This window comes from Ornithodoros turicata, chromosome 1 (genome assembly GCF_037126465.1).
Source record: "Ornithodoros turicata isolate Travis chromosome 1, ASM3712646v1, whole genome shotgun sequence".
Taxonomy (NCBI): domain Eukaryota; kingdom Metazoa; phylum Arthropoda; class Arachnida; order Ixodida; family Argasidae; genus Ornithodoros; species Ornithodoros turicata.
Genome location: NC_088201.1, coordinates 94,556,400 through 94,581,859, shown reverse-complemented (window position 1 = coordinate 94,581,859; position 25,460 = coordinate 94,556,400). Strand labels below are relative to the sequence as shown.

Here is a 25,460-nt window from a genome sequence, read left to right as displayed (position 1 = left end):
TATTCACGTACAGTGTAACGTGAAACGATATGCAGGAATGAAAAAGATGCCAACATACCTGTAATCCAGTGTCTCATAAGTTTGCTCCGTTTCTGGCAGCGACCATGAAGTGCAATGCACGATTTACAAGTTTCGTTTCGGCATGCTCGTTGCACATTGCTGCACATTTCGCAAGCGTCACGCAATCCCACGTGACGTCTTTTTGATCAGTGAAAATAACTCGCGTCATGGACATGTATGTTCATCTCAGCGCTAATCACGTTTTGCATGCTATAGAAGGAGAGGGGATCAATACTCTTCCTTTCGTGTTTTGATATCTTATTATTTTGCTACTCTCACGCTCTCACTTCGGATGGTGTCTAGCAACGTTGGGTATCTCGGTTCTTGTGTTAGCGAGCAGTTGTAGTTTACGACGTGTTTGTATCTATCGATTTGTAGTGCTGTAACGTGCAAATTAGCGGACTTAAGCGGCTCTTTATTTTCCGCCGTTGTCTTTCGAGCAGTGCGTGTTGTTCCGGTGAAGATTGAGTTGAATGAATCGTCACAGTCCCATCGTATATCGCGCAGTGTTGACGAATGCCGAGAACCAAGAATTCTGGTCAGTGACAGAATAGCGTAAATGCAGGCAAGCTGGAGGATAAATTCCATGATAGGCAAGCCTGAGCGATGGGCAAGACACGTAAACAGCCTTCGTGTCTGTGTTTGTTTACGTGTCTTGCCCATCGCTCAGGCTTGCCTATCATGGAATTGTGGTGAGTGATGCTTTCGTAGACTGTCTGGCTTAGCAGTGTGCTATCCACACATAGTTGCACTCTCATACGAGTAATTTGACTGAATCAAAACAGCCTAAGTGCCTGTAATAGATGTAGCTCGGTATGTGTTAGTAGATTTGCACCGTTTGTAGTTCGTTGCGCGTTTAGGAACAACAAATTCATTTTAAGTTAAGACACCGATAATGCCGCACCGTACAGCAGCATTTATCATTGTGAGCCATGTTTCATTTGTTAAAATTTGTCGACACATTTGTTCAAAAATAAAAGCACAAGTCGGCATACTTCAATTGATCTCCTCGAATTACTTACCGCGAACATATCTGCAAATGTTGCGCAGGCTTTTGCATCGTACTAAGCGCAAAAGCATACCTAATTAGAATAAATATTTCAAGAGGAAGACATTTAAGTACATTGTTATTCATAGCTATTTTCCATTCCAGTCATGGTATGTGGCTACGCGAAGGATTCCGAAAAAGAAAAACAACAACAACATGGCTAATAGGATGTTGCTGCCCAGCGAGTCTTGGCTGAAGTGGTGAGCTGTTAAGCTTAACAATGTATAATACGCTTCTGTTGTGAAGTGAAAAATTGTGTAGTAGTGCACGAGTGTTAATTCTTGCACTACTTTTATAAGAAGAAACGAGAAAAGAAAAGTCATGCATGGATTATTTCATGAATTGTAATGTATCACTGTTTCATATTCACATGTTTCCATTAAGTGAATGAAGTAATGCAACTAAATTCATCTCATGGTCATGCATTGTGTTTACCTGGAAGTCACATTTTGAAGGCTTGTCATTTTTTTGTCTAGATGAAGATTTATGTTAGCCTTGTATGAAATAACGGACACATATCAGCATGTATGCAGCTTGTCCACATTAAGACCAGCCATGTAGAGCCAAATGCCTGTTTTATATATATATATATATATATATTCTAGCCTATTCACGGTTGCTCTTTGCTTCTTTCAGGTCTACTCATTCCAGAAGCAAGAATTGTACCATTGTAAAGCGAATGGAAATAAACTGACGTCGACTGAGATAGGTGTTCCTTCTTGGCCAGTCACTGTAGGATGACTCCAAAAAACGTCACAACAAAGCCGATGTTCATCTAGCTCTCCACAAGTAGCTAACTCCACATAGTAGCCTGCTGCTTCACAGTAACAGTTTGGGGTGTACACATTACACAATATGCTGCATTGTGCTGTGGTATGATAACATACTGATTGTCTCACAATATGTGTATATGATAAGGGCCCTAAGGGCACACTGCATGGCTTATACCCTCTGGAATGTATATCCATACCTGGCTGCAACATTGCATGTCAATGCGCGTTACAATACACATTTTGACTTTTGGCCGTTATGAGACGTCTTCGGCCGTAATGAGACTACCTTCGGCCGTAATGAGACACTTGGGGATTAAAGAATTATCCGCCATATTGAGACTTTCGGCCGTATTGAGACATCGGCCTATTGAGACATCGGCCTATTGAGACATCGGCCTATTGAGACATCGGCCGTATGAGATACAATCCGGGGGACACAGTGCTTATAGCGGAAGCGACGAGGCCGCCTAATCCGGGGGATAAAACGCAAGCGGGAAATGACTGTGAAGACGCTGCCAAGCGGACGTGCAGAGTAAGCAACATGAGCAGGACAAAATGTTTATATTACAAATGCAGTGACTTTGCAGTCTACTGTAGTACATCCTCACGGTTGTGGTTTTACTGTGTTGTTGTATTTCAGGTTCCCGTAACCGCTATGCCAGCTGGTGAGACGGACGGTACTGTGGAACAGCACCTTGAACTAATGAAAGGAGAGATGCAAAGAGAGAACCTGAGCTCGCTGCTAATAGAAAGCAGCATGAGCTAAACCCTGGCACACCGACGTGCGTGGATGGTGACCCAATATCCATCGTTCAAGGAAGAGCTGGAAATATATCCAGCGTTCCAACATCCCAAGCAGGTACTTGTCCTGGTCTTATAACCGGTATTTTAACTCCATTTTACACGAATTTTCACTCGTAGGAGTGAAACTTACGGCTTCTTGTGTTTCTCACATTAAAAGAAAATCTATAACAGCCCGCAACATCCATGTCTGTTATTATTATTATTTTTTTTTTCAGATCAGGACCGAATTTAACACGCTCACAGGCATAAATATTGACGCCGCTTTTGACAGAGTCTTGCGTGTGTTATATTGCCGCCCACACATATCATAGCGACAAACTGGCACACAATGTACATTGCGCGTCATTAATATTGAGATCAACAGTGTCCCAGCAAGAGTGGACATTTCTCGCTGTAATTGTAGAAAACTGCATGAATGTGGTGGCAAATATCTCACCGAAAGGGCATAAACTGTTCCTCACTATAGGTAGAAGCGTACCACTTGTAAGGTAGAAAGTTTCCCATCATGGTGGTGTGAAGATTGAGCTCCTTGAGTAGAATTGCTGTTTCAACTGAGTAGAAAATTCTCACCGTCTCGGGGCAGAACACTTCTACCAAGGGCAGGGCGTCCCCTCGCTAAAGGTGTAGCGCTTTTCACCCAGCTGGCAGTAACTTTCTGCTTTGGGGGGTATGCGTACCTCCGACATAAGGCAGGAAGCAAATGCCCGCAGAGGGAGAATATTCAACTGTGGAGGAGTTGAACCGCCGTCCCACTATGGGGTTGAACCGTTCTACCCATGGGGTAGAAGTGCTTCTACCCCTTACTTTCTACCCAAAAGGGTTCAAAATTTACGACAACGCGCTTCTACCCGAAAAGGCTGAAAAGGTTCGTGACGGGCGCAGCGAGGGCGGACAGCGCAGTTTCGTCCCTTTGTTGCTTCATGTTACATTTGAGACAGTCAAGTTCTTCTTTATAAGGTTTATTACGAAGTTCAGATATCAATACACAAAGACAGTAGACACGCTCCGTAGGTCGGCATGGAACGTTGGTCATACGCGCAAAACACAACTTGAAAGCATGTATAGTCCTTGATTAATGACAAACAGAAAAAGGGACAAAGTTTAACACTGGAAGGCTACTTTCCTCCATACACTCTGCGAAGTTTTTGCCGTGTGCACTTCACGAACGCCATTCCCGCCATTCATCTTGCTTTCCCGCACATGTGAGGACTATATTCCAGGAACGCGCTTTCTGTTTTTTTTCTTTTTTGTACGAAACTTTGCGATGCCTTGCGCCGCCAGATGAAGTATCTGAATACTACGCAGCTTCGCATTTCTAATTATCTTATTTGCCGTACATCTCATGTTGTGCAGTGTGGCAATGTGCTTAACTACGCCACCGACACCGTCGCATCCACTCATCCCGTGTCCCGTTGCAGCAAACACCCACTTTGCTACTAGGTAGCTTTTGCTTCGTAGTTCTTACCACCTGCAGTGCTTACCACCATAGTCCGCACAGAACGCACGATATCTGCTATGAGCTCTGTTCATTGTACGCCCTTACAAAGGAGCACTGAGGTTTTTGTGTTCTCACACACAGCAGGCATAGGATGTGCGGAAGACAACAGCAGCGAGGGAAAGTGACGCCTTCTCTTCTTCTGTAGATCGCCTCTCCAATAACTAATTGGGAAAACGGATTACGTTTCACGGCTTTATGTCACATTATCTCAGCCGCCGTGCAGAAAATGCGCAGATTCATAAATCGCACCTTTTGTGTGACCTTCATCAAATTACGGCGCCATAAAAGGCTACCACGGCTTCGACACCGCGCCATACATGTTGTTGTGACGGGGTTACTTTTGAGCGTCCGCCACGGAACCTCGGCCACTCCACTATGCTATGAGAACTTGTCATGAACAACACGTGTGAGGAATAGTGTGGAACGTCCCGAGTGGGCGAATATGGAAAATACGCTTCCGAAGTGGCGCGTTTTTGCCTTACCACCTCTTACTAAATGCAGGTCAGGACGCATGCCCGAGACTTTCCAACAACTTGTTTTATGTCAACGGAAAGACCGTTTAAAGACGAACACAACGATGTCACTCACGTGAACCTTCTGGTATTTGCAGAAGAGCAGTTACGCGCCGAAAAGAGCGATTTTTTGCAAATGAGGCGACTTTGCGATTTTTTATATAGACACCTGCAAAACCTAGAATGTCAAAAATAGAGCAAGGAGTACATGAGCACATAGCAATAAGTGTGGGGAAAATTCACTGCATAGGCTTAATGGTTGCGAAGGTACAAGGCCTGAAAATTGTGAGGGAGCTAACTGCTTCAAATGGCCATTCTTAAAGATTATTTTTAAAAAAGCAACTATAAGATCCTCTAGCTATTTCCTCCGCCAATGCGCTGCCTGCTTCAATATATATCGAACTGAAAATAATCTGAGAGTTGAAACGGACTACCCTGCTTGACCCTGCCTGAAATCACCCTTCTCTCCTGCGGAAAATCACCACTGGAGATTCAATGCACAAGATTATTGTTAATCGAAGTAGACGAATAAAAATTGGCCAAAATCACCATCTCACGTCGTCAGGAGCCTCTCTTCTTTCATACCTCGGTTTATGAATCCCTCGTTTTGTGAACGATTTTCCAACGTTCATAAATCGAAGATTGACTGGTACTTTCTTTTTGTAACCGTCGGTTTTAAGATTGAAATAGAATAAAATAAAACTCGCAGTGTGTGATGGAGTGAGACTCGTCTATGCACTAGAGAAGATTAACGCCTCTTAGGTTGCTTCATTAAACCTAGAATCAGCAATAATGTGCCATGATTTAGTATCACACACGTAGCATCCCATTAAAAAAAATGTAGCAGAAAGTGCATAACTACTGAGTGACTCTGCACGCTGTACTAAGGTCGCGGGGTTTTCGCGACACAAGGAAAGGCATAAAGTTTGGTAACTTGCACTGTAGGTCTGAATATGGCGCAATCGTACGTTACGGTGCGCGACACCATGTAAAGTGACGTCATTCTCAGCTCAATCATGTACTATGTCAACCACTTGCAACAGCTGAAGCTCTGGTTCTACAATGCGCGGAAATTAAGCGGTATACTCTGATCTAACACAAATGTTTATTGTGCCCGGGACAAATAATATCTGTTATTGAATAAATGATGTTCATTGATGATGTTATGTTGATGTTCTTCAGTGTTCATAGGCGATTGCTCATTATCCAGAAAGCAATCACCGTGTGGGCTGAGGCTGAACGTGAACTCCGTTCCTCTGGTCAGTATTTCATATCATACACGTCGTTGCACAATAGGATCGTGGTGGCCCGTCAACATAGACATGGTGTGCTCTTCCTTGCCCATCTGTTCGCGAGTTTCTTTCGTTGGTATACAGGGACAGAAACAGAAGCCCCTGTCTTTCCCTAAGTTTTCCCCATCGGTGATTGTTTGCGGCAAAGGTAGACCGACAGTCTCGGGAAGGAACGGGAGCATCATAGCCGTAATGAGAGCCAATATGCCACACACAAGCACAGGGAGATACTGGTCCCATTCAACCTGAAAAAAAGAAAAAGAAACAAGAGGAAAAAAAAGAGGCTGTTGGTCACTGGAACAAGAAAAATTTCCCCAGATTGTGTTCTGAACTCCCCCAACTTAAGGAGATGAGGGCGTTGTCGCAGTTACATGGGTTAGCCTGCATGCTGTGTTCTACAGGGATCGTAATTGGTCTCCCTATCGCATTGGAGGATATCGAAGTAAATTACGTTATTGCTTTTGAATCCAACAGAAATGTCAGCGCCGACCACGTTACTGGAGACCTCGCCAAGCGGTAGAGGCTCAACGTACACGATAACCACCCTTCCGGCGTGTCATGTGGGGCCCTCAGGGCATGTACATACATAAATGCAGATAACAGCAAAGCGAATAAATTGACGCGAGGTATTACACCGCTCCGTTCCCGGGCCATGGTCAGATAATAACGGGTGGCATCACGCGAGCTTCTGTACTTTTTTTTCTTTTTGGGAATAGAACGGGCAGTGAAGGAAACGTTAAGGAATCAGGGACGAAAAATGTATTCGTAGAAAAAAGAGAAATGTCACAGCAGCTCTATCGCCGGATTATTGCTGAGACATACCGTAGCAGCGACGGGTGTCCCCAGGACGCTCCCGATGTCGCTCATGAGGTGTTGTAGAAGAACGGCTCTAGCACGGATAACAGTCGGGAATATTTCTGCTCCGATCTGGCAGGTGATGTTGAAGCCTCCGCTGAAGCAAGTCATGAACGTCACTGCCATCACCAGTGTCCAAGCATCAGAGTCTACAGTTCAGAAAACACCTATGTTGGTCATTCTTGGTCAAAACAGTCATTCTTTTTATCAACCATTAGTAATTGCTCACTGAGCGTAGAGACATAGTTGTGATGGCGGACGTGGTGTGCCATGTTTAAATTACGCAAGCATTGCACAGTGTGTTATCGCTCCCAGATTGGTGTTGCATGTTCTTCTACTTTAAGCCACTTTACTTGTTCGCTTACTATGACTGGGTTGTTTTTATCTAGTGTAATCTCAACACACCATAGTCGGGAGCACTATAGCACTTCGGGAGCCGAAGTTGATCATGTTCTGCAGATAAAAGTTCATCCGATTCGATGAAACGATAGCCTCAACGATATGAAAAAAGCGGATACTTGAGGTACTCGGTATATCATTAGGTCTTGACGAAGGTCTTGACGAAACGAAGCGCGCAGACGGACGCTGAACTTTCAACTGTGAGGCTTATTGAAGAATTGGGTCAACACACATGCTGCGATTTCTGAAGCAACTTTGTTCGAGTGACAGTTGCACGTAAGTGAAGTTGCAGAGAGTAGGCTTCTTTCACACGGTGAGCAACTCGCCGCATCGTATTGTTGAACTGACTCGTGAGACGGCGAAAAAAACTCTCATCATCATCATCATCTAATCGAATCGTACGACAGCGAGAACTCGAAACAGGGTTGACAGTTTGCAATGGCGTAACCAAGAACACATTCTCGTGAGATATTTGACATGAGCCGGCGGGGGAGCTTCCATCCTGCTAGCTCATCTTCATTACCTGAGCCGGCCGCCAAGTAGAATTTACGTATCGGATGTGACGCCACGGCATCCAGCGATTGCCATTGGTTCGAAGGAGGAGCTAAGTGATGGACGGGTTGACCCTGAAGGTTGCGAGAAGAATCGCTCGTGGGGCTATCTGTGCTGCAACGCTAGCTACCAGATTGCCAAACCCGTGCGCATGGCGTGCAGTGTTGTACCCGCTACCAAAACTAAGTAACGAAATACTGCTACCTGGTACCCCACAGAAAAGTAGCGCAACACCAGCGTCGCTAGAAATTTGAAAACGTAACGCGGTGCCGCTGCCAAATAAAAGCACCCTTCTCTATGCAACGCCCTACCGTAAGGCATCACGCTGCGTAATCTGTCTAAAAGCGGTGCAATATTGAAGTTCCCTCATATGCAGTTAAAAGTATAGCACTACACAGCCAGTATACAGGGTGTTATATTGATCCCTTACCGATCTTTTTATGTATACATGGTGTTTGCCCTAACGTGTCCAGAAATAATAGTTAAAGCCAGCAATCAAAGAAACTTTTCAGCTACTTGACTAAGAAACAGGTGCTACCAGTGAAGCAGTACCTTCTTCTTACTCAAGTAGCAGAAAAGTACCACTGGCTTTTGTTTTATCGCTCGCTTTAAATATAATTTCTGGACACGTTAGAGCAAACACTCTGTATAACAGAGCTATGAGAGAACAGCGTAAATGTCGTTTTTGCAGTTTAGTTATTACGGCCAGGCGAACATCCTCTCTAAAAAAGTATACAAGTACAAGATGACTAATTACCTAAAATTTACTAATCATCTATTTAATTAGACGATCTGGAACAAAAGTGAGATAGCAGAATGAGAGACAATCCTAGCTGAATTCCCTTCTGTCTTTTAAATTCCAGAAAAGAGCGCGTGCCGCGAAATATCCAGCGCTTAATTTCGGTATGCAAATGAGCCGAAATCCCCAAAAGGGCCTCTCTGGGTCGCATCACCTTTGCCCAGGGAGGCTTATCCGGGCCGGAGAGCGGTTTATCTGGCCAGTACATCGGAACCTACTGCAATCACCTCCATGATTCAAAATCACGTGGCCTTCTGACGTGATATGAGCGCTGTGCTCCCTGCGTTCTCGGTCGCCGCGGTTTCGATTTCGGCTCGTTTGCAAACCAAAATCCGAGGATGAATATTTTAACACGCATGCGTGTTTACGGATTCTTAAACATGAAATGTCTTTCAACGAGGATCATCTCTTGTTCTGCTCCCCGAAACACGCAAGTAAGTAAGTAAGTTAATGAATTTTATGTAATTAGAAATCCTGTAGTTGCATACTTTCTTCGAGGGGATGTCCGCATGGCCGTAGACCTCAATTACAAAAACGACATTTATGCTCTTATCATAAGTTTGTTATGGCAAAAATCTGTAAAGCATACAAATAAACATCCTGTATGCTATTTCACATTCACCTTGACCTTGATATGATGCGCATTTAGGACATAATTTAATGCACATAGAGGATGTCTGCATGAGATAATTTTCCCGTCACAATGTTTAACATAAGACGATTTTTCTTCAGCGGCAGTGATTTTGTCTGAGATATCTGCGGATCCCAATTTCAAACTGTTCTATCTGCTTCCTGTCAACAGATTGATCAGTGTTTCTTGTGACCAAGCGGCGCAACTGCCATCATAAGCAAACACTCATCCAGTCATGAAGAAGTGGCTACCAGGAGGTGAAAAGATCAAATGAATGTCTGCTCTCGTCAGGACCACCTTTGTGCTGTTGGCATACTGCACCAAAGCTTAGGTCTCACAGGAATTAAGAGTCAATGTTGTTGCCTACGCCCTGCTTCCCTTGTTCCAGCCACACGACGGCTTCTCTTACAAAGCGTTTGGCTATACGAATAATCTGCGTTTGATACCCCTGTGAGATTATCTCTGCAAAGAAACATTTAGAGGAGGAAGAATCGTATAGCTTTTCCCTGAACATGACAACCGTATGATAGGTCATTAAACACAGAGGTGGACAAATTTATTACTAGGCTTGCGTCTGGATCTTTAAGACATACACACTCCCAATTGGTAAAATCCTTAAAAGCACGAGTAGACTGTTTTAAATACTCATTTTTTCCACAAACCATAGACAAATGGAATTCACTGCCTTCTGTTGTAGTTGAATGCCACATTGTCACTGAATTTTTGAGTGCTTTGTCACAGTGTGACATGCTGTAAATACTTGTATATATCATTTGTCTTTATGATTATTTTCTCTCCTGTTCAGGTCTCATAGGGGACTGACAGTATGTATCAATACATAAATAATAAACGCTGCCAACAATCAAGTGCTTTAAGGTTAATCACCTGTGCGTCGCCACCAAGCAAGTCTGCAAACAGCATTGGTAAGCGGGTTGACATTGGACTCCCGAATAATATTATTATTTATTCATTTTGTGTGGCTCATATACCCACATTGTAACGTACGTAACGTTATAAAATAACTAGACCGCGTTCGGCAACCTGTGTAAGCTTAGGTAATTCTATCTCGCCCAATATACTCCACCTAAGGCACTACACCTTCAAGCAAAGTCGGCGGTACGTTTGGAGTGCAATGAATCACTATAGCGATATCTAATTGCGTTTCCGGTTTATTTTCGTGTTCCCGTTCCAAAAGACACGACGCTGCTCCCAACAGAGCTTAAAAACTTTTAACTGTTAATTAAAACAGTTTTAAATGTGCTATCACCACGATCACACTAGTTTTGAAATAGATTGTAGCCCAAAATTATCACACTAGCTTTGTAGCCAAAATTATGCAGTATGTTATACATACTTGTGTGTGCTTCGCAAACGTGAGGTAAAAGTTAGAAAATGCACAGAACAGCACAAATTGTATTCCTAACTATTCAATTCCGCTTAGCTTATGAAATTGAGGAAGATCGCCACATCGGTCTGTCTGATTAACAACTAATTAAAGTGAATAAAGACCATCATCGTTATGTCACTTTTTATATTACGCACGTTGTCCATATTATGTGAAGTAGCTGTAGAGGAGAAAGAGTCCGCGCTACCAGTCTTTGTAGCGGAAATGCTTTTCCCGTTACCAATTTTACAAGTAGCGCGATCGTTACCCCGCTACTGAAAAATGTAGCGAATACTCCTATTGAAAAACTCTGCAGAAAATCTCACAAAATATCTCTTGCGTTATTCTAAGGGATTTTATGTGTGATAATTGGACATTCTCACAGAATTTCTTACAGAGTTTCTCACAAAGCAATCTCTCAGAATTCCCCCTCCCCCAACACAGTTTATTACAGAAATCTTACAGGATTTCCGTTAGACATCTTACCAGGAGAAACGAGGAGAATAAGAGCCACAGAATCCAGCACGTGTGCTTTCCATTCTTTATTGAGATCACTTAAGAAGCTTTCAATACGAAACACAGATGGACCAAGCCATCGCTAGATATCACACAAATAATAAACCAAGGAACTTGATTCAGTTGTTATGTACTTTTGAAATGGTATCCGTGCGTCATCCACGCACACTGCCGTAAAAGCGTTCAATGCATTGTACACATACTTGAAATCTCAAATGCGACAACAACAAAAATTTCTTCATGTGACTATGCCAAGTTCATGTTTTGCACATTGGGAACGCGTTGGCTTTCTTGCGTAAAAGCACCAACCAACTTCCTCGAGACGAGAATGGTAACCCATCGCATCCAATGCGCTAATTCGCGCTGCTTGCAGCTTCTTACGAGTTTAACCTAGAAGAAAAAGCATTTCAAAAGGCACGGTTACAACAACATGTGTGTGTGTGTGCGTGAGAGATAGGCATAGAAATATGTAACATACCGTTTACCCAAAGCACAGTTGCTATAACGATCTCACAGCATTCTACCTTCCGACCCACAGAATACCTGCAAACAGGGGTAAAGACTCATAAAGAATGGGAATACACAGCACCGACGATTATATACGACACGCACACATGCTACATACCTCAAATGCGACGAAAATCCTGAATGCCAGGCGGTATTTGCTTCAGATGCGTAGCTGCGTCCATGCGCTTCCTCGTTTCAAACCAGACTAACTAGCTTGCTGGCGGTTGGAACAAAACGCCTCCAGTAATGTACGATGGAATGGGTTATAAAATTGATAGTTCCACTAGGAACGACAAAACGGAGCGACCATGACACTTCTACCTAACAGGGAATATTCACAAACATACGAAATCGCACGAACTACTTTCCAACACAGACGACATATCACTCTCTCCGGCCCGTCATTTCTTGCTTCATGTTCATCCGACATGGAAATGTGAGAAAGTCAGTCCTGTATGAATTGTTTTCTCATAGAAATCACAAGGCCAAAGTTTTCCCGCAGGATATTTTCTCATTGATGTGCCTGTGAGAATATGTATACGAATCTGTATCCTCTGTAGGAAATTCTGAGAGATGAAGTCGGCTTCTGTAAGAAATTCTGAGAGAATGCTATGTTTCTATGAGATTTTCTGTAGTGTTTTTCAACCGGGACGGTACATACAGGCACATAGCGGCACATAGCAGCGACAGACAACGACAGACGGCACATAGCGGCGCTAGTAGTAGCGCCGCTATGTGCAACACTGATTGCGTGCACTAAATTTGCATCGTGTGAACAGACGCTTGATGTGTCTAAAACGTTCGTGGGCGTCCTTCTTTTGTCTGTTTTCCTCTCGCACATTACGAGCTGAACCATACGGTATTTTCGTCCAAGTTTTGCACATGGATGTCTCGTAATTAGTCGACTGCAATGTGAATACATTTGGTGCTCCCATACGTGTACCGACAGAAGCACGCTAGACGTGTGTACTCACGATACGGCTTGCAGATAAGAGATGCCAAAGCCTTAATTTATATTTGGATTCAACGCTTATCGACGTTTGCTTGATTTAACGTTAGACTAGGGGGATCACATGGAGCTGTATCAATGAGTGTCTTTTACATTTCATTCAACCGTCATTTGCATAGGTGCTACTCGCTAACAACCCAGAAATTGTTCACGGATCTAGTCACTGAGGGCAAAACGGTCTATCATCAAGGTTTCCTGCTGCAAATCCCAGAATAGGAAAGAGAAATGGGAAAATAGGTATAGGAAAGCCTTCGTACGACTAATTTCCTATTAAACTTCACACGACGAAAGGGCTCCAGCAGTCAATAGTACCGTATTTTCCGGTGAATAACGCGCGTGTTATACAGTAAAAAAGTGCTCTGAAGAGGTCCTGCGCGTTATCTAACGGTGCGCGTTGTACACGGAAATATTTTCCTACAGAGTTCCTTTTCTGGTCGGTGACGTGCAAATTCTAGCCGCTTCCAGGGTGTGCAGGTGCGTTTCTCCCAAATCTCTTAGGGTCAGTGGACAAAACCGGAGAAAGGGCGCTGGACTTCATAAAAATTAATGGTGCAGCTTAGGGATGCTATTGAGCAGTCAGTATTCCTGAATTCATTTCAGAAGGCTTGAGTAATTGAGAAGGGGCGCGAAACTAAATTTGTTTCAAATAAAGCATATTCATATATTATACACCGCCTTGGTTTATTGTGTATAGTAGTGGCGGTACAGAAGCTTGTAGCAACATTGCGGTGCCCGTTATAAAAGGAACTTTTTTTTTTTCAAATTCGGTCCGTTTTTAGGGGTGCGCGTTATATCGCTGCGGTGCGGTGGGGTTTTATCGCTTTTAGATGCGCGTTATACACGAGTGCGCCTTATACACAGGAAAATACGGTATTTATGACTGTCGGTAAACCTTAATAATAACTCGGGGCTTTTCTTAGCAAAAGAACAGGACGTCCGCTCGTGTTGGCTACTTCGATCCTTATTGTGAAGAGGCTCATTATTTCATTCCCCACATCACCACCAGCAATGGGGTAGAGTATCAGCTGTGGTGATGAAACTCCTCATCCATCATCTTAAAAGAAAGCTGTTTACTTTGAGACAACCGTGATCATGAGCGGCGCCACTGTGGTTGGATGGATTAGTATCTCAATTTTGCCCACCTGAGGGTTGTTTAACGTGCTCCGAAATCTCGACACGCCCCACATATACGGAAGACAGCGTGTCTGAGCAACTTCTACCAAGTTTCCGCCGTCCTCGGCAGGGTTTGAACCCGGGACCTTGAGATCAGTAGGCAGACACGCTACAAAGTGCGCCACCGCGGCCGGCCCGGTAAACCGTAGGTACTCCTGTTTTCAGAGTAATTTTCTTCGTCCTGTAGATCGACTTCTGTTCCGCTTCCCTTAAGCTTCCGGTTTTGTAATGTATTGTGTAAGTGTTGTAGCTTTCAACGTACCACCTTTTTCTGCAAATATTTGTAATGCTGTAGAAAATACACGCTACAGAAATGCAAATTTCATTTTTCTCCACTTCAAGAAGCTTGCTACAAAATGTTTTATGGGTACGGAGATTTTAGTCCTTTACATTGAATTTTAATCGGCCCAGGTCAAATGGTCCGTGTTCTATGTTCTTATGACCTTGCACACTTCTCCTCCATTTGAATTAAATGACCCAGGCATGAATTTGCGAAATCATATCTGGTTGCGTCGTGATTACAATGCGCAAGTCATTCGTAGCCTTGAGGCTAAATATTACAGCTCTCATGGTAATATATATATTCCATGTGCTAATATTGCTGAGGCCCTATCGCTCGTGCTATAGCATCACTGGATATAGAAGTAACGGGAAAAGTATTCCAGGCAGCATAAAGTTTGCCATCGCGACTTCGGCAGTTCAGTAGAACAAGCGAGAATCCGAACATTAGGCTCGTTTATGAACTCGACAAGAGCGGTTTGTGTTGGGTTGTTGGATTTGACTCGCTCACGTAAACGTTGTCGAGTTATGTAGATCCCGCGTCACGTTGAGTCGAGTCGGGTCAACCCTACAGCAGGGGGTAGGTCGCCTCGCTCAACTCTCTAGGCGCCGCAACGATCCCCTCCCGTTGGAGCCACTTGATCCAAACAGCGTCGGGTAGGTTTCGACTCAGCCCGCTAGTGAAGTCGACGCGCTCCAGTCGGGTTCATGCGAACGAGGTTAATATCGCTTTCTATATGTGCACTGGGAGTATAGCGCAGTCAATGCTTAGCAGCAACAATCACGTTATCTTGTTGTTTAAAATCAAGTCATACCTGTTTTCACGATAACCATTATGATGCTGACGACACCGCCAATTAACATGAACATGAAGTTCGGCCACCGTCTACCCAGGCGATCGAGCACCAATATGCAAATGATGTTCATGGGAAGCTCGAAAGCGGACGTCACAGAATATGTGGCATAGACGTCGAGGCCCAAGCGACCCAAGTGCAGGGAGCCCACGTAGTAACACATAGTCATCATGCACCTGTGGGAATAAAATGTTTGTGGGAAACAAAACAATATGTGACAACTTCCGAATATCGCGGTTACCAAGGAGCTGGCAGAGCCGCTGTTCTCTCTATAAGTCAGTCGTCACTTGAAACGTTATCAGATGCACAAAACTGAAAGGGGAAGAGATACAATGTAACCGAAGATTTGAGATTGGCCGAGCTGGGCCATTCCAGCCGAAACCAGCCAGAGGTGTAGCTAGACCCTCTTAGATTTTGCTTAAGAAAAAGAAGTACGCATTCCCTTAGCTGTGTGTATGTAGGATATAAACTTTTTTTCTCAAGATTTTGTTTTCTTGAGCATTGGTGGCGCCTCGAACTTGGACCAAACATGGAAAGGTGTTGTCCGTTCCGCGGGTCTTTCTGTGCGTCTTTCCGCGCGTGTTTAGAACGGAGCGCGTCTTGAGCCACGTTTACGACTAATTTTTGGCAAGTTAGCATTCGCGCAGGATCTCGAGATTATATATGATCATAAACTACTGTATGGAGATTAGGTTCACGTAAAAATATGAAGCTGATCTGTATTCATTGTTTAACCAAGCACCGCGAATATCAACAATTCTCAAAAAATGACAGTTGTCATAGTATTTTAACATACCTGAGGTCGTCTAAGAAGGGAAACAAATCGTGGCATTTGTAAAGCAAATCGTCTCCTCTAACATATTGAAAATCTACAGGTCTATTTTGCCTTAAACCAGATTTTTTTTTTTTTCTGCTCACCATACTCCGCTGCAGTTCATTCGTTAGTTGAGGTCGTGTAGGAAGTAAAAAGTGATGCCTTTGTGACCCTCTTCTATAAAAAGAGACCCCCTCCTTTACCATTTTGAAAATCTACAGACGTATCTGTTCTTATGCGCGAAACAAAAAAAAAAAAAGAAAGATTCGTCAGCGTAATTGCATCCCGTTTGTCAGGTACCGTTATCGCTCCTTGGACGAATGTCGCCTTCTGCTGTTTACAGTCAACACTCACAATCGCTGCATTGTAACAGATTCGTCGTCATTTCTGATCGCTTTCACATACGTGAAGTCGTCTGACAAAATCACACCATTTCAAGAACAGACCATCTCCCATAACATATTAAAAATCTGCCGTCAGCGTCTTTGCATCCAGTCTGTGATGTACCATTACGTCACTTTTGTTTCACTGTTTGCTGTGGATCTTGCTGCGCCAGCTGACCATAGCTATTGACTCAGAGCACGGCCGAACGCGACGTAACAATCTTTGGAAACCATTTGTTGTGGTCTCGCGTTCACTTCTCCCACAACAGAAAGTAAAAAAAAAGTAAAAACAAAACGTAGCTGTACGCGCACTGTAGTTGTTTCACTGGAAGTAGACATTTTTGGTGCATATACCAGAACAGAAGATATAGGCTCAAAGCAACAATACCTCCTGGGGCCCTGGATGCAGCATGTCTCATTGTGCTTGACGTTCAGTAATATCTTCTTTTTTTTATTGAGTGTTAGTGCCGCGAAGCAAATGTGGCAATGAGAGGCGTACAGACGTGGACAGATGGAGAGACGACAGCAGGAAGGAGTGGGAGACAGAGAGATTAGTATGCGTCCTGGGCCGACTTCAGGGGGAACTGTGCCGACATTCGTCTGGAAAGTCTTCGAAAAACCGAGGGAAAACCTCAGACAGCACAGCCGGCGGTAGGATTCGAACCCACCACCTCCCAGTCTTCAGCACAACCTTGGCTACCACCAACGAGCGGACGCCTTAGCCCACTCGGTCATGCCGCTGGTAGTAATATCTTCTTCAACCGTAAGTCTTCGGCGGTAACCCACAACGCATGCACTCTCTTCTGGCTTTCTTTCTTTCTTTTTTTTTCACCAATGGAAAGGAATAGCTGTGATGGTGTCCGAATATCTGCATTCAATGGGGGCGCTGCAAGCTAGCCCTACAGCTGCCGACGTTAAACTGTGCTGCCAACACCGTCACATTGCCCCTTACCACGGGATGAGCCAAAAAGCGCTACGAGCATGCCCAGGTAATGCTTATGGAAGAAAATGTTAGAAACTGTATATCATGAGATAAACTGATGTTCTGAGGCTGGAACAACATAGAGGGGACAGATACACACAAAGCCTCAAATTGCCTAAGAAATCAACGATGAAAGATGAAAGTCACTGAAAAGGTTAGCCAGCTGTAGGGATCGAACCCACATCTTCTGGATTGCCGGTCCAGGGCTCTACCAATTGAGCTATGCTAACACGCCTCTCCAGCGACTTTCGGGGTGCGTCTTTCATCACTGTATATCATGTTTTCCTATTGCGACGCGCCATCAGAGAAGTAGTGCAGTTATCGAACATTGTTCAATGAACAAGTGACGAATGATGTGTACCGTAACATTGTTATGACTCATGAGTCAGGCAACCAGAGACGACGACGAAGCTGCCACGAAGAGCCGTCTGTGAGTACTCGCGGTAGAACTAACAGTAGAAGGCGAACTTCCTTCAAAGGATGATAATGGTACCGTACAGATGGGATATGAATGCGCTGACTTTTCTTTTCTCGCTTAAGAAAAAATACACATGTAGACTTCCGAAATGTTATGAGAAATGGTGTCTTCCACAAAGGCACATTTATTTTACTTCCCAGAAGACTTCAACTAACGAATTAACTGCAGCGGAGTACGATGACGAAAAAAATATCTCGTTTAAGAAAAAATACATCTGTAGCTTTTCAATGTGTTATAGAAGAGAATCTGTCCTACAAATGGCACGACATCTTTCACTTCCAAAACGAGCTCAGGTACGTGAAAATACCTCCTGCGAAAAAAAATCTTAAAAGTGTCATCTTTTACGAATGGTCGATATTCTCGATTGCTTAGATAAGCAATGGACACAGGTCTGCTTCAAATTTTTGCGTGAAGCGAATATCCATAGAGTAGTTGATGAGGATGAATAATCTCGGGCTCCTGAGAGAATGCAACTTGCCAAAAGTGTATGGTAAACGTGGCCCAAAACGCGCTTTGTACTTGAGCTCTTACGCCGTCACCGGATTTATTCTCGTTCCATATACTCTTTGGGAAGCTAGATGGAGCCTTCCCGTCAATCACCAGACAAAGAAAGCGCAGAAATGCCGTCACTATGTGTCAGAAGGACGCGCGGAACGGACAACACCTTTTCATGTTTGGTCCAAGTTCGAGGCGCCACCAATGCTCAAGAAATCAAAATCTTAAGGGAAAAAAAGTTTGTATCCTACATACACACCCATAAGGGAATGCATACAATTTTTTTCAGCGAAATCTAGGAGGGTTGAGCTACACTCCTGGCTGGTCTCGGCTGGAATGTGCCAGCTTCTACTGAAAGTGTCTTGCATGCGATCTGTGTTGCCCCTTCAATCGATACACTCATATAGTGCCTTTTATGGTAACTCCTCTTCCAACAAGGGTCTCCCGAATACCTCGAGTTCGTAGAATTTACGAGGTTTTTTTGAAGCACACTGGCTGGGCTTTGCACCATGCGGACGCAAGGCATTCTGGGGATCCTGCTTGTTCACTGGTGGCGCTCTCAATATGAGAGCAGCATTCTGTACCGCGCACAAGCCAAGGGTAATAGCTGGGAAGTGTGGAGGACACCCGACCTCTAGACACTTAGCCATGTGCTGCTGAGACAGGAATATGTTGTGCTTTACAGCGTAAAGCATTATGCTGACAGAAATAACATACCGGTGAATGTGGACAGCCAGTGCTAAGTGTATAGTGCTAACACACACCAAGCGTCATGGAGCAGTTGGTCGTACCGGCGCAACCTACATCTCCATTTTCTTTTATTTTTATGTTTATCTCCATCCATCCATCCTGGAGGTAGACAGCAGACATGAAGACATGCTGTTTACCCGCGACGATGCTTAGAAAGGCTGTGATATTTTAATAATGACGTGCTGGTATTAGTGACCTCCAGCAGCACCGCTTGGGACAAAAGTTTAAGGAATACGGCACTCGTGTATCTATGTAGAGCGTTTCCGTGGTAGTGAATGGGAATGGACAATATTAAACGACCATAGAAAGGGCATTCAAGCTGTATGAGAACCGTTCGTATTTCGTTAAATTGTTTATGAAAAGCATGCACGAAACATATTTCGAATCAAAAAAGTCTCACTACATTGCAATTTAATTGTAAAAAGCGCTGCCGCGGCGGGAGGTTTCCGGACTCCACCACTCCAGGACGGATCTCCAGGCCACTCCTCCAGTCATGTGAAGTCACACGGGCGATGCGCTTCATTCGCTGCGAAAAATTAGTCTGCTCTGGACAGAGCGACGTGCTATACTTAAAAAAAAATTTTAAAATTGGGCAGTTCGGTTTTCTGGAATCATTATTAAAAGTGTTCAAACCCCCAGTGCTTGTGTTTGTGTCTGTCTTTTTAGCTCCCCGGCACTGAAGTTTTAACGCTTTAATCATGGTGCTATACTTGTTCGCTGCTATTCATTCTAGTGTATCAAACAGGAAAATAAATGTTTTGAAAATGGTATCTGTTCACCGATGACGCGTTACGGTAGTTCTTTTATCATGATTGCGTGCGTCTACGAGCAGAGAGTACGTAACATATGTACGTCGGCATCGGCGTCTCATATGTGGCGGTGTTCCATGTGGCGCTTTGCGGTTTGATGCGCGTCTCGTTTTTGTTCTATTTAATAAAGACAGAGCCTGCATGATTGCCCGTGCACGTCTGTTACACAAGTGTGTGCTTCATTGAGGAGGCCTACAGTGATGCCGTGCGGAGTTCCAGGCTGCACAAATGAAAACAAAAAGGACGCGCGGCTTTCACATACATCAGGTACCAGCAATTGAGCCTGCAAGAAGTAGGAGGTGTTCCTCTACATGAGTCCCGACCGGCGATGATGGTATGCCACGGAGAGGCGATGACAGTGGCCTATCTCCATGGCCGCGCCGGTGCTCCAGGCGCGTGGCCATCTTCGTCGTTGTCCACGGGTCGCTACAGTGCTCCCCCCTCAGACGCGGAGCGGCGACAAGAGCGGAGAGAGCAAGAGCGACCGTGGATGACGCGCACTACGGGACACCCGTTGCGAGAACTGTCGATGAGCGGGGCCGATGAGGGGCGAAGTCGTTGAGCGTCGGACTCGTGGCCTGGGGTGCCGCAACCGGCACGGGAGCGAAAGCTCGTAGGGTCCCAGGAAGTGAGGCTGCGTTAGCCGTGTTGACTGCAGAGAAGCGTGCCATGGAGTGGGCTGCCGCGGCTGCCGAAACCGGCAGGCGAGCACGTTGCTCTGGTGTCGCGGCCGGCAGCGAATGAGCGTCGAGATGCAGAAATGAAGTGGCGGGTCGTGAGTGTGCCGGGGCCGTGGACAGCGCAGGTCGGTCCCTGGAAGTCGTGAAGCCATGATCGGTGGGCGGATGCGATGATCAGTGAGCGGTCGGGTCGTTGCGGGTTGGTCGAATCGGTAGCGGATCGTTTGCATGGACAGAAGCGGTCGGGCGAGAGGTGAACGGCTTTATGGTGCGGGCGAGTAATGGCGGTGGCTTCCAGGTATAGCCTGTTTTGGTAGTGCTCGTTGATGGTGTCAAAAATTTGGGATGGTGAAGGGCCGAATTGCGCCGAACTTGATGTTCATCGTTCGGGTCACCAAATGTAGAGGAGGTGTTGTTCCTCTACATGAGTCCCGACCGGCGATGATGGTATGCCACGGAGAGGCGATGACAGTGGCCTATCTCCATGGCCGCGCCGGTAGAACTGAAGTCGGTGCTCCAGGCGCGTGGCCATCTTCGTCGTTGTCCACGGGCCGCTATAGTGGTTTGCCTTGATTCAAAGTCAGGATGTTCAACCTGGCACTGAAATCCGAATATGCAGTCTACATTTCAATGAGACTGATTACGAGTCACCACCGAGCGTCGTGAAATTCGTCTGCGCCGACATCTGAATCTATCTGAAACGATGTATTGCTCCGTCGCTAAATTTACCTGACGCGAGCGAGCAGTGCAAACGGCAAAGCAAGCCATGGAAGTTGGCTAACCTCACTTAACCCCCACGAAGAAGAAGAAGAAGAAAGAATAAGCACCTGCACCACAACCCGAGCTGCTGAGCAGAAGCGTCTGTCAGAAGAAACTACCACAAACGCAGCAGACGACGCTCCGCCACCTCCGCCGTGTCCGCCGTGTCGATGACCGATCCCTGCTAACGTCGCTCCGCGATCCCTCGTCTGAGTGGATGGGGGAGGATCGTCACATCGTGACGCGCGTTCTCTGGCTTGTCACGTGGCCTCCACAGAAAAGCGGAGAGTTTCATGCGAGCGGGGGAATCAAACGTCTGCCGTGATCGTAATATGTTCGCCAGGAGAGTAGTTAGGGTGGAAAAACATAATACATTCGTGACACATTTTTAATGCGGTCACAGAGAGAACTTTTTTCTACCCACTTTCAATGCTTCATTAAAAGCAGGTGTCTCCGATGCATGACACTTGTATTTTCTTTCATGCGCTCCTGTTCGCTGCAAAGGGGTCACACCAACGAGCAAATACGCAAGTGCTGTGTTCCCTAACTTTTTGTCGCAAGGCGTACTAAGAAGACAGTTCCTACATCATAACGGCAGCACTATACCAGTCAGCATACATGACCTTGGGCATTGTTGGCTCTGTCTGTGTGTGTGAGAGAGAGAGAGAGAGAGAGATCGCTCATGCCATTTTGTGACCTTAATATTCGAAATGCGCGGTTTTTCTTTCAAGTCGTTCCAGGACTCAAGATGCATATCCGAGCGACATGTTAACCCAGCGGCCGCTGTACTAAACAAAGTACAGCCACTGTATTTATTTTTTGCTTGTAACATTTTTGTAATGCCGAGTGGTCGATCTGCATACTCATCTTCAAAGGAACCGTCCGCATTTCCCCTGTCCCCCACTATATCCAGCCATTTACTCCGCAAGACAGAGGATGTCGCCCGATTGTGCGGGCGATTATATTTTCCGTAATATCACGCTGTATTCTGAACCTAATCAAGTTTCGCTTTTGGTATATTTAGTATAATAGCTTGACATACCAGAGAATAATTTCGGTGACAACGCACGTTGACTGATGAATGTACCAAGCTATGGAACACTGCTGTACCAGATTCAATAGGACGGGCGCATGTGGATATATATATATGACAATTCTCTTTTTTGTGTGTGTGTGTGTGGGGGGGGAGGACGTGACCCAGACTTTTCCTGATGTCGCAAGCTGTTCTATAGTTCCTGCAGAGACCTAGAAAATATTTTAAGGAGAGGCACCAAAAGATTTTGCGTCTTGCTGACAGTGATCCAATTGGGGCGCACAAGGACGGATGCACATGTTGCACCAGTTTATGAGCTTGCCCAAGAGAAACTCTCGGCTGAATTATATTTCCTGCAGATAGGTATTCATCAATCTGCGGTGGAATATTGTTATTATTTTTTCTTTTTTACTGCCACCCATGTGCCATCTAGAATGCTATGTGGTGGAAAGAGGTCACACGATGCGTTTCACACCTGCTTTGGGCCCGGATCTTAACTTGTCGCCACAACACATGTTAAGTAAACGCTTAGGGGCGAATTTTTGAACTCTACTTTCCTTTCCTGTTCCCCTTTCCTTTCGAAAGGCGGCCTGTCGCTAATTTTGAGCCAGTTCTTTCGTTACGGCAAAGGACGGCCGATCGATAGGTGGGTAGGATGCTACCTTTCGCTGTCAACTTCGTCGTTGTCGCTCTTTCAAGATGGCGGCTTCTCACCAGTCATTCGTAGAGTGCCTGGTCTTTGTCGAGTTTGCTTTCCGAGCTAGTGACATATTATGCCGCCGAGATGACGACTGGAATGTTTCTCCGAACCGCCGTCAGTTGCTGGATCGGGAAAACCCTATGGAGCTTTATTCGGACGTAGAGTTTCTGCAGCGATTCCGGTTCACGAAGAACGTCGTGCTCTCCATACTGAGCCAGTTGACCCTCCCAGACGTTACGGACAACAGAGGTCACCCCCTGCCTCCAATGCTGAAACTGCTGGTGACTCTTCGGTTTCACGGTGCTGGGGCATTTCAGACCGTTATCAGTGATCTCGTCAAAATATCGCAGCCAGCTACATGTAATGCAATTTGGGCAGTGACGAGGAGCATCGCTTCGGAGCTTTACCCAAAATACGTGAAATTCCCTTCTGCGTCCGAAGCACCGTCAGTTATGGCTCGATTTCACTCCATCGCCGGATTTCAACGGGTGACAGGCTGTATTGACTGCACTCACGTACCCATAAACAGCCCTGGAAGAAGTGACGCTCAGGTTTACAGAAATAGGAAAGGCGTGTTCTCCATCAACGTGCAGGTATGGTATGCATAAGACTACGTACCACAACGTCCACAGTTTTGATAGGTGCTATCTTCCTACCTACACAGGCAATCACTGGCCCGGAACTTCAGTTTTCCGCCATCGTTGCCAGCTGGCCGGGTTCAGTTCATGATAGCCGCATATTTTAAAACAGCAGAGCACGAGTTCTGTATGAGGAAGGCAGGATTCCTGGCATTTTGCTCGGGGATCAAGGATACCCGTGTTCGCCGTTTCTGTTGACGCCACTCAGCAATCCCAGAACTCCGCCAGACAGGAGATATAGATATTCACAGATTTTTACCATATCATTCCTTCCTCGTGCCCCTTTACTGTCTGACGGTTACCTGCCATTCAGTCCGAAACAGTAGTCGTTCCTCTCGCCATTCCTCTCGCAGCGACGAAAGGATGGCCTACCGTTAGGTTGCTGGGGAGCCACCTTTCGCCTTCACTTACGCTCGAATTACCAGGCTCGTACAAAGACCATATGGCAAATAGAAAAGAACAGAAAAACAGGCGGACCTGTTGCCAGTAAAGCGCACTATTGTAGTATGTGCGCAACCTGTATTTCGAAGCGAACTAATCTTTTTTATCCACCCTCTGTAGGTATAACACGAGTCACATAAAAACACGCAACTCCGTGGAAAGAGCGTTCGGAGTTTGGAACAGGAGGTTCCCGTGTCTCCCGTATGAAGTTGCAAAACAAGATAGGAGAGATCTGCTGCTATCGTCTGCGCTTGCGCAGCGCTCCACAACGTCGCCTGCGCGCTGAATGACCCATGCCCGGATGATGGAACAGATGCATCGGAAGACGACTTCGGTGTTCCTGCTAATCGCGGCGATAGCCTCTTGGGAGCGCAGATACGACGTACACTTATACAGACCGATTTTTCTGGTGTACGCCAGAGCAATCTGGATATTGCTTGATCACACCATGCTGACATAAAACTTTATTTTTGAACAGTTCATTTTATTTTGACTTTTTCACGTCTCATGAGCCGAATCACCACGGGCCAACTGCTGTTCGAGTTTTTTCTGTTTCAATTGTAGCACTTTGAGTTTTTCCATTTCGCATTTGACTTGCAGTCTATGCAAAATGCGCATGTTACGCATTTTCGTCTCATGCTCTTCTTGCATCAGTTTCATTTTCAAGACATGCTCCTTTTCCTTTCGTGTGCTGTCCTCTTGCATGGCCTGCTTTCGAGCCTCCAATTCTGCAGATAGAGCAGACTCAAGAACAGCGTTTCTGCCTCTATAAAGTCTCACTCTCCGCCCAGTCGACGTACTCTGAATAGCGCCTGTTGGCAGTACGACGTTGCTAGATACGCAGTTTGATTGCGCAGGAGTCTGCGACGTCGAGGTGTCGGCAGGAGGCTCCTCATGGTGCTCATCAGCGAGATCATTCTGAGAAGCACGCTGCTCTTGACCGTCACAACAGAACTCCTCAATAGATTCACTGTTGGCGTACGTCTCCTGCGGGTGCCCTGCATACATGTGCGTGGTTAGTTAATGGGTGCGAGTGCTCCAACGATGAAACGGAAATAAAAGTAGAAAATTCTGGGAAGCAATGTGGCTGTGAGGACAGGACCGAGTATTTGCCATGTTCAATATCTCCTTCGTCGCGACGTGCTTGCACCATGGGGAGCTGAAGGTCATCTACTTCAGCAGACTGGCGGTCCCCATCGTAAGGGTTATGCACCCTTGTTGCAATATAGGGGACCAAAGACTGTACTTGTTCCAAAAGCGGGTCCATCGGTGAGGGAGGGCCACCACCAAACAAAAAAGAACCGAAAAGTTGGATGAATGGCAGGTCCCAATCGCGAAAAAAGCGTACACAGCTCACCAGTTGACATAGTTTTTCTGACGCCCTCTGCCGTCTTCTTCTTCCACTTGGTCTTTAAATTGTCCCAGGCTTTCCGAAGCTGCCTTGAATTTCTGCGGACAACACCGGGCATGCTGTTGAACTGGGACGTAAGCCTTTCCCAGGTATCCTGCTTTGCCTTCGTTGACACACTATCTGTCTTCTTGTTTTCAAGTAC

The 25,460-nt window shown here is 45.5% G+C and overlaps 2 protein-coding genes across 2 annotated transcripts in view; one reads left to right on the top strand and one right to left on the bottom strand.

Annotated features, from left to right (window-relative positions):
* Positions 1 to 5,781: 5,781 nt before the first annotated feature.
* The window catches only part of LOC135378480 (solute carrier family 22 member 13-like), a 41,175-nt gene continuing 21,496 nt past the window's right edge, over positions 5,782 to 25,460 (bottom strand). The window contains exons 7-9 of the mRNA XM_064611533.1: positions 14,907 to 15,121; positions 6,810 to 6,991; positions 5,782 to 6,232 (exon numbers count right to left, since the gene is read on the bottom strand). Coding sequence (XP_064467603.1) covers positions 5,969 to 6,232; positions 6,810 to 6,991; positions 14,907 to 15,121 — 661 coding nt within the window. The 3' untranslated portion in view covers positions 5,782 to 5,968. The remainder of the gene's footprint in view (positions 6,233 to 6,809; positions 6,992 to 14,906; positions 15,122 to 25,460) is intronic.
* LOC135378666 (putative nuclease HARBI1) lies at positions 22,828 to 24,378 on the top strand. Its single transcript, XM_064611747.1, has 2 exons — positions 22,828 to 23,421; positions 24,028 to 24,378. The coding sequence occupies exons 1-2, from the start codon at positions 22,828 to 22,830 to the stop codon at positions 24,031 to 24,033; spliced, it is 600 nt and encodes a 199-aa protein (XP_064467817.1). The 3' UTR covers positions 24,034 to 24,378.

What these genes read in the sequence shown, in the direction of transcription:
- LOC135378666 (XM_064611747.1), top strand. Translation starts at nt 22,828, where the DNA reads ATGGCGGCTTCTCACCAGTCATTCGTAGAGTGCCTGGTCTTTGTCGAG.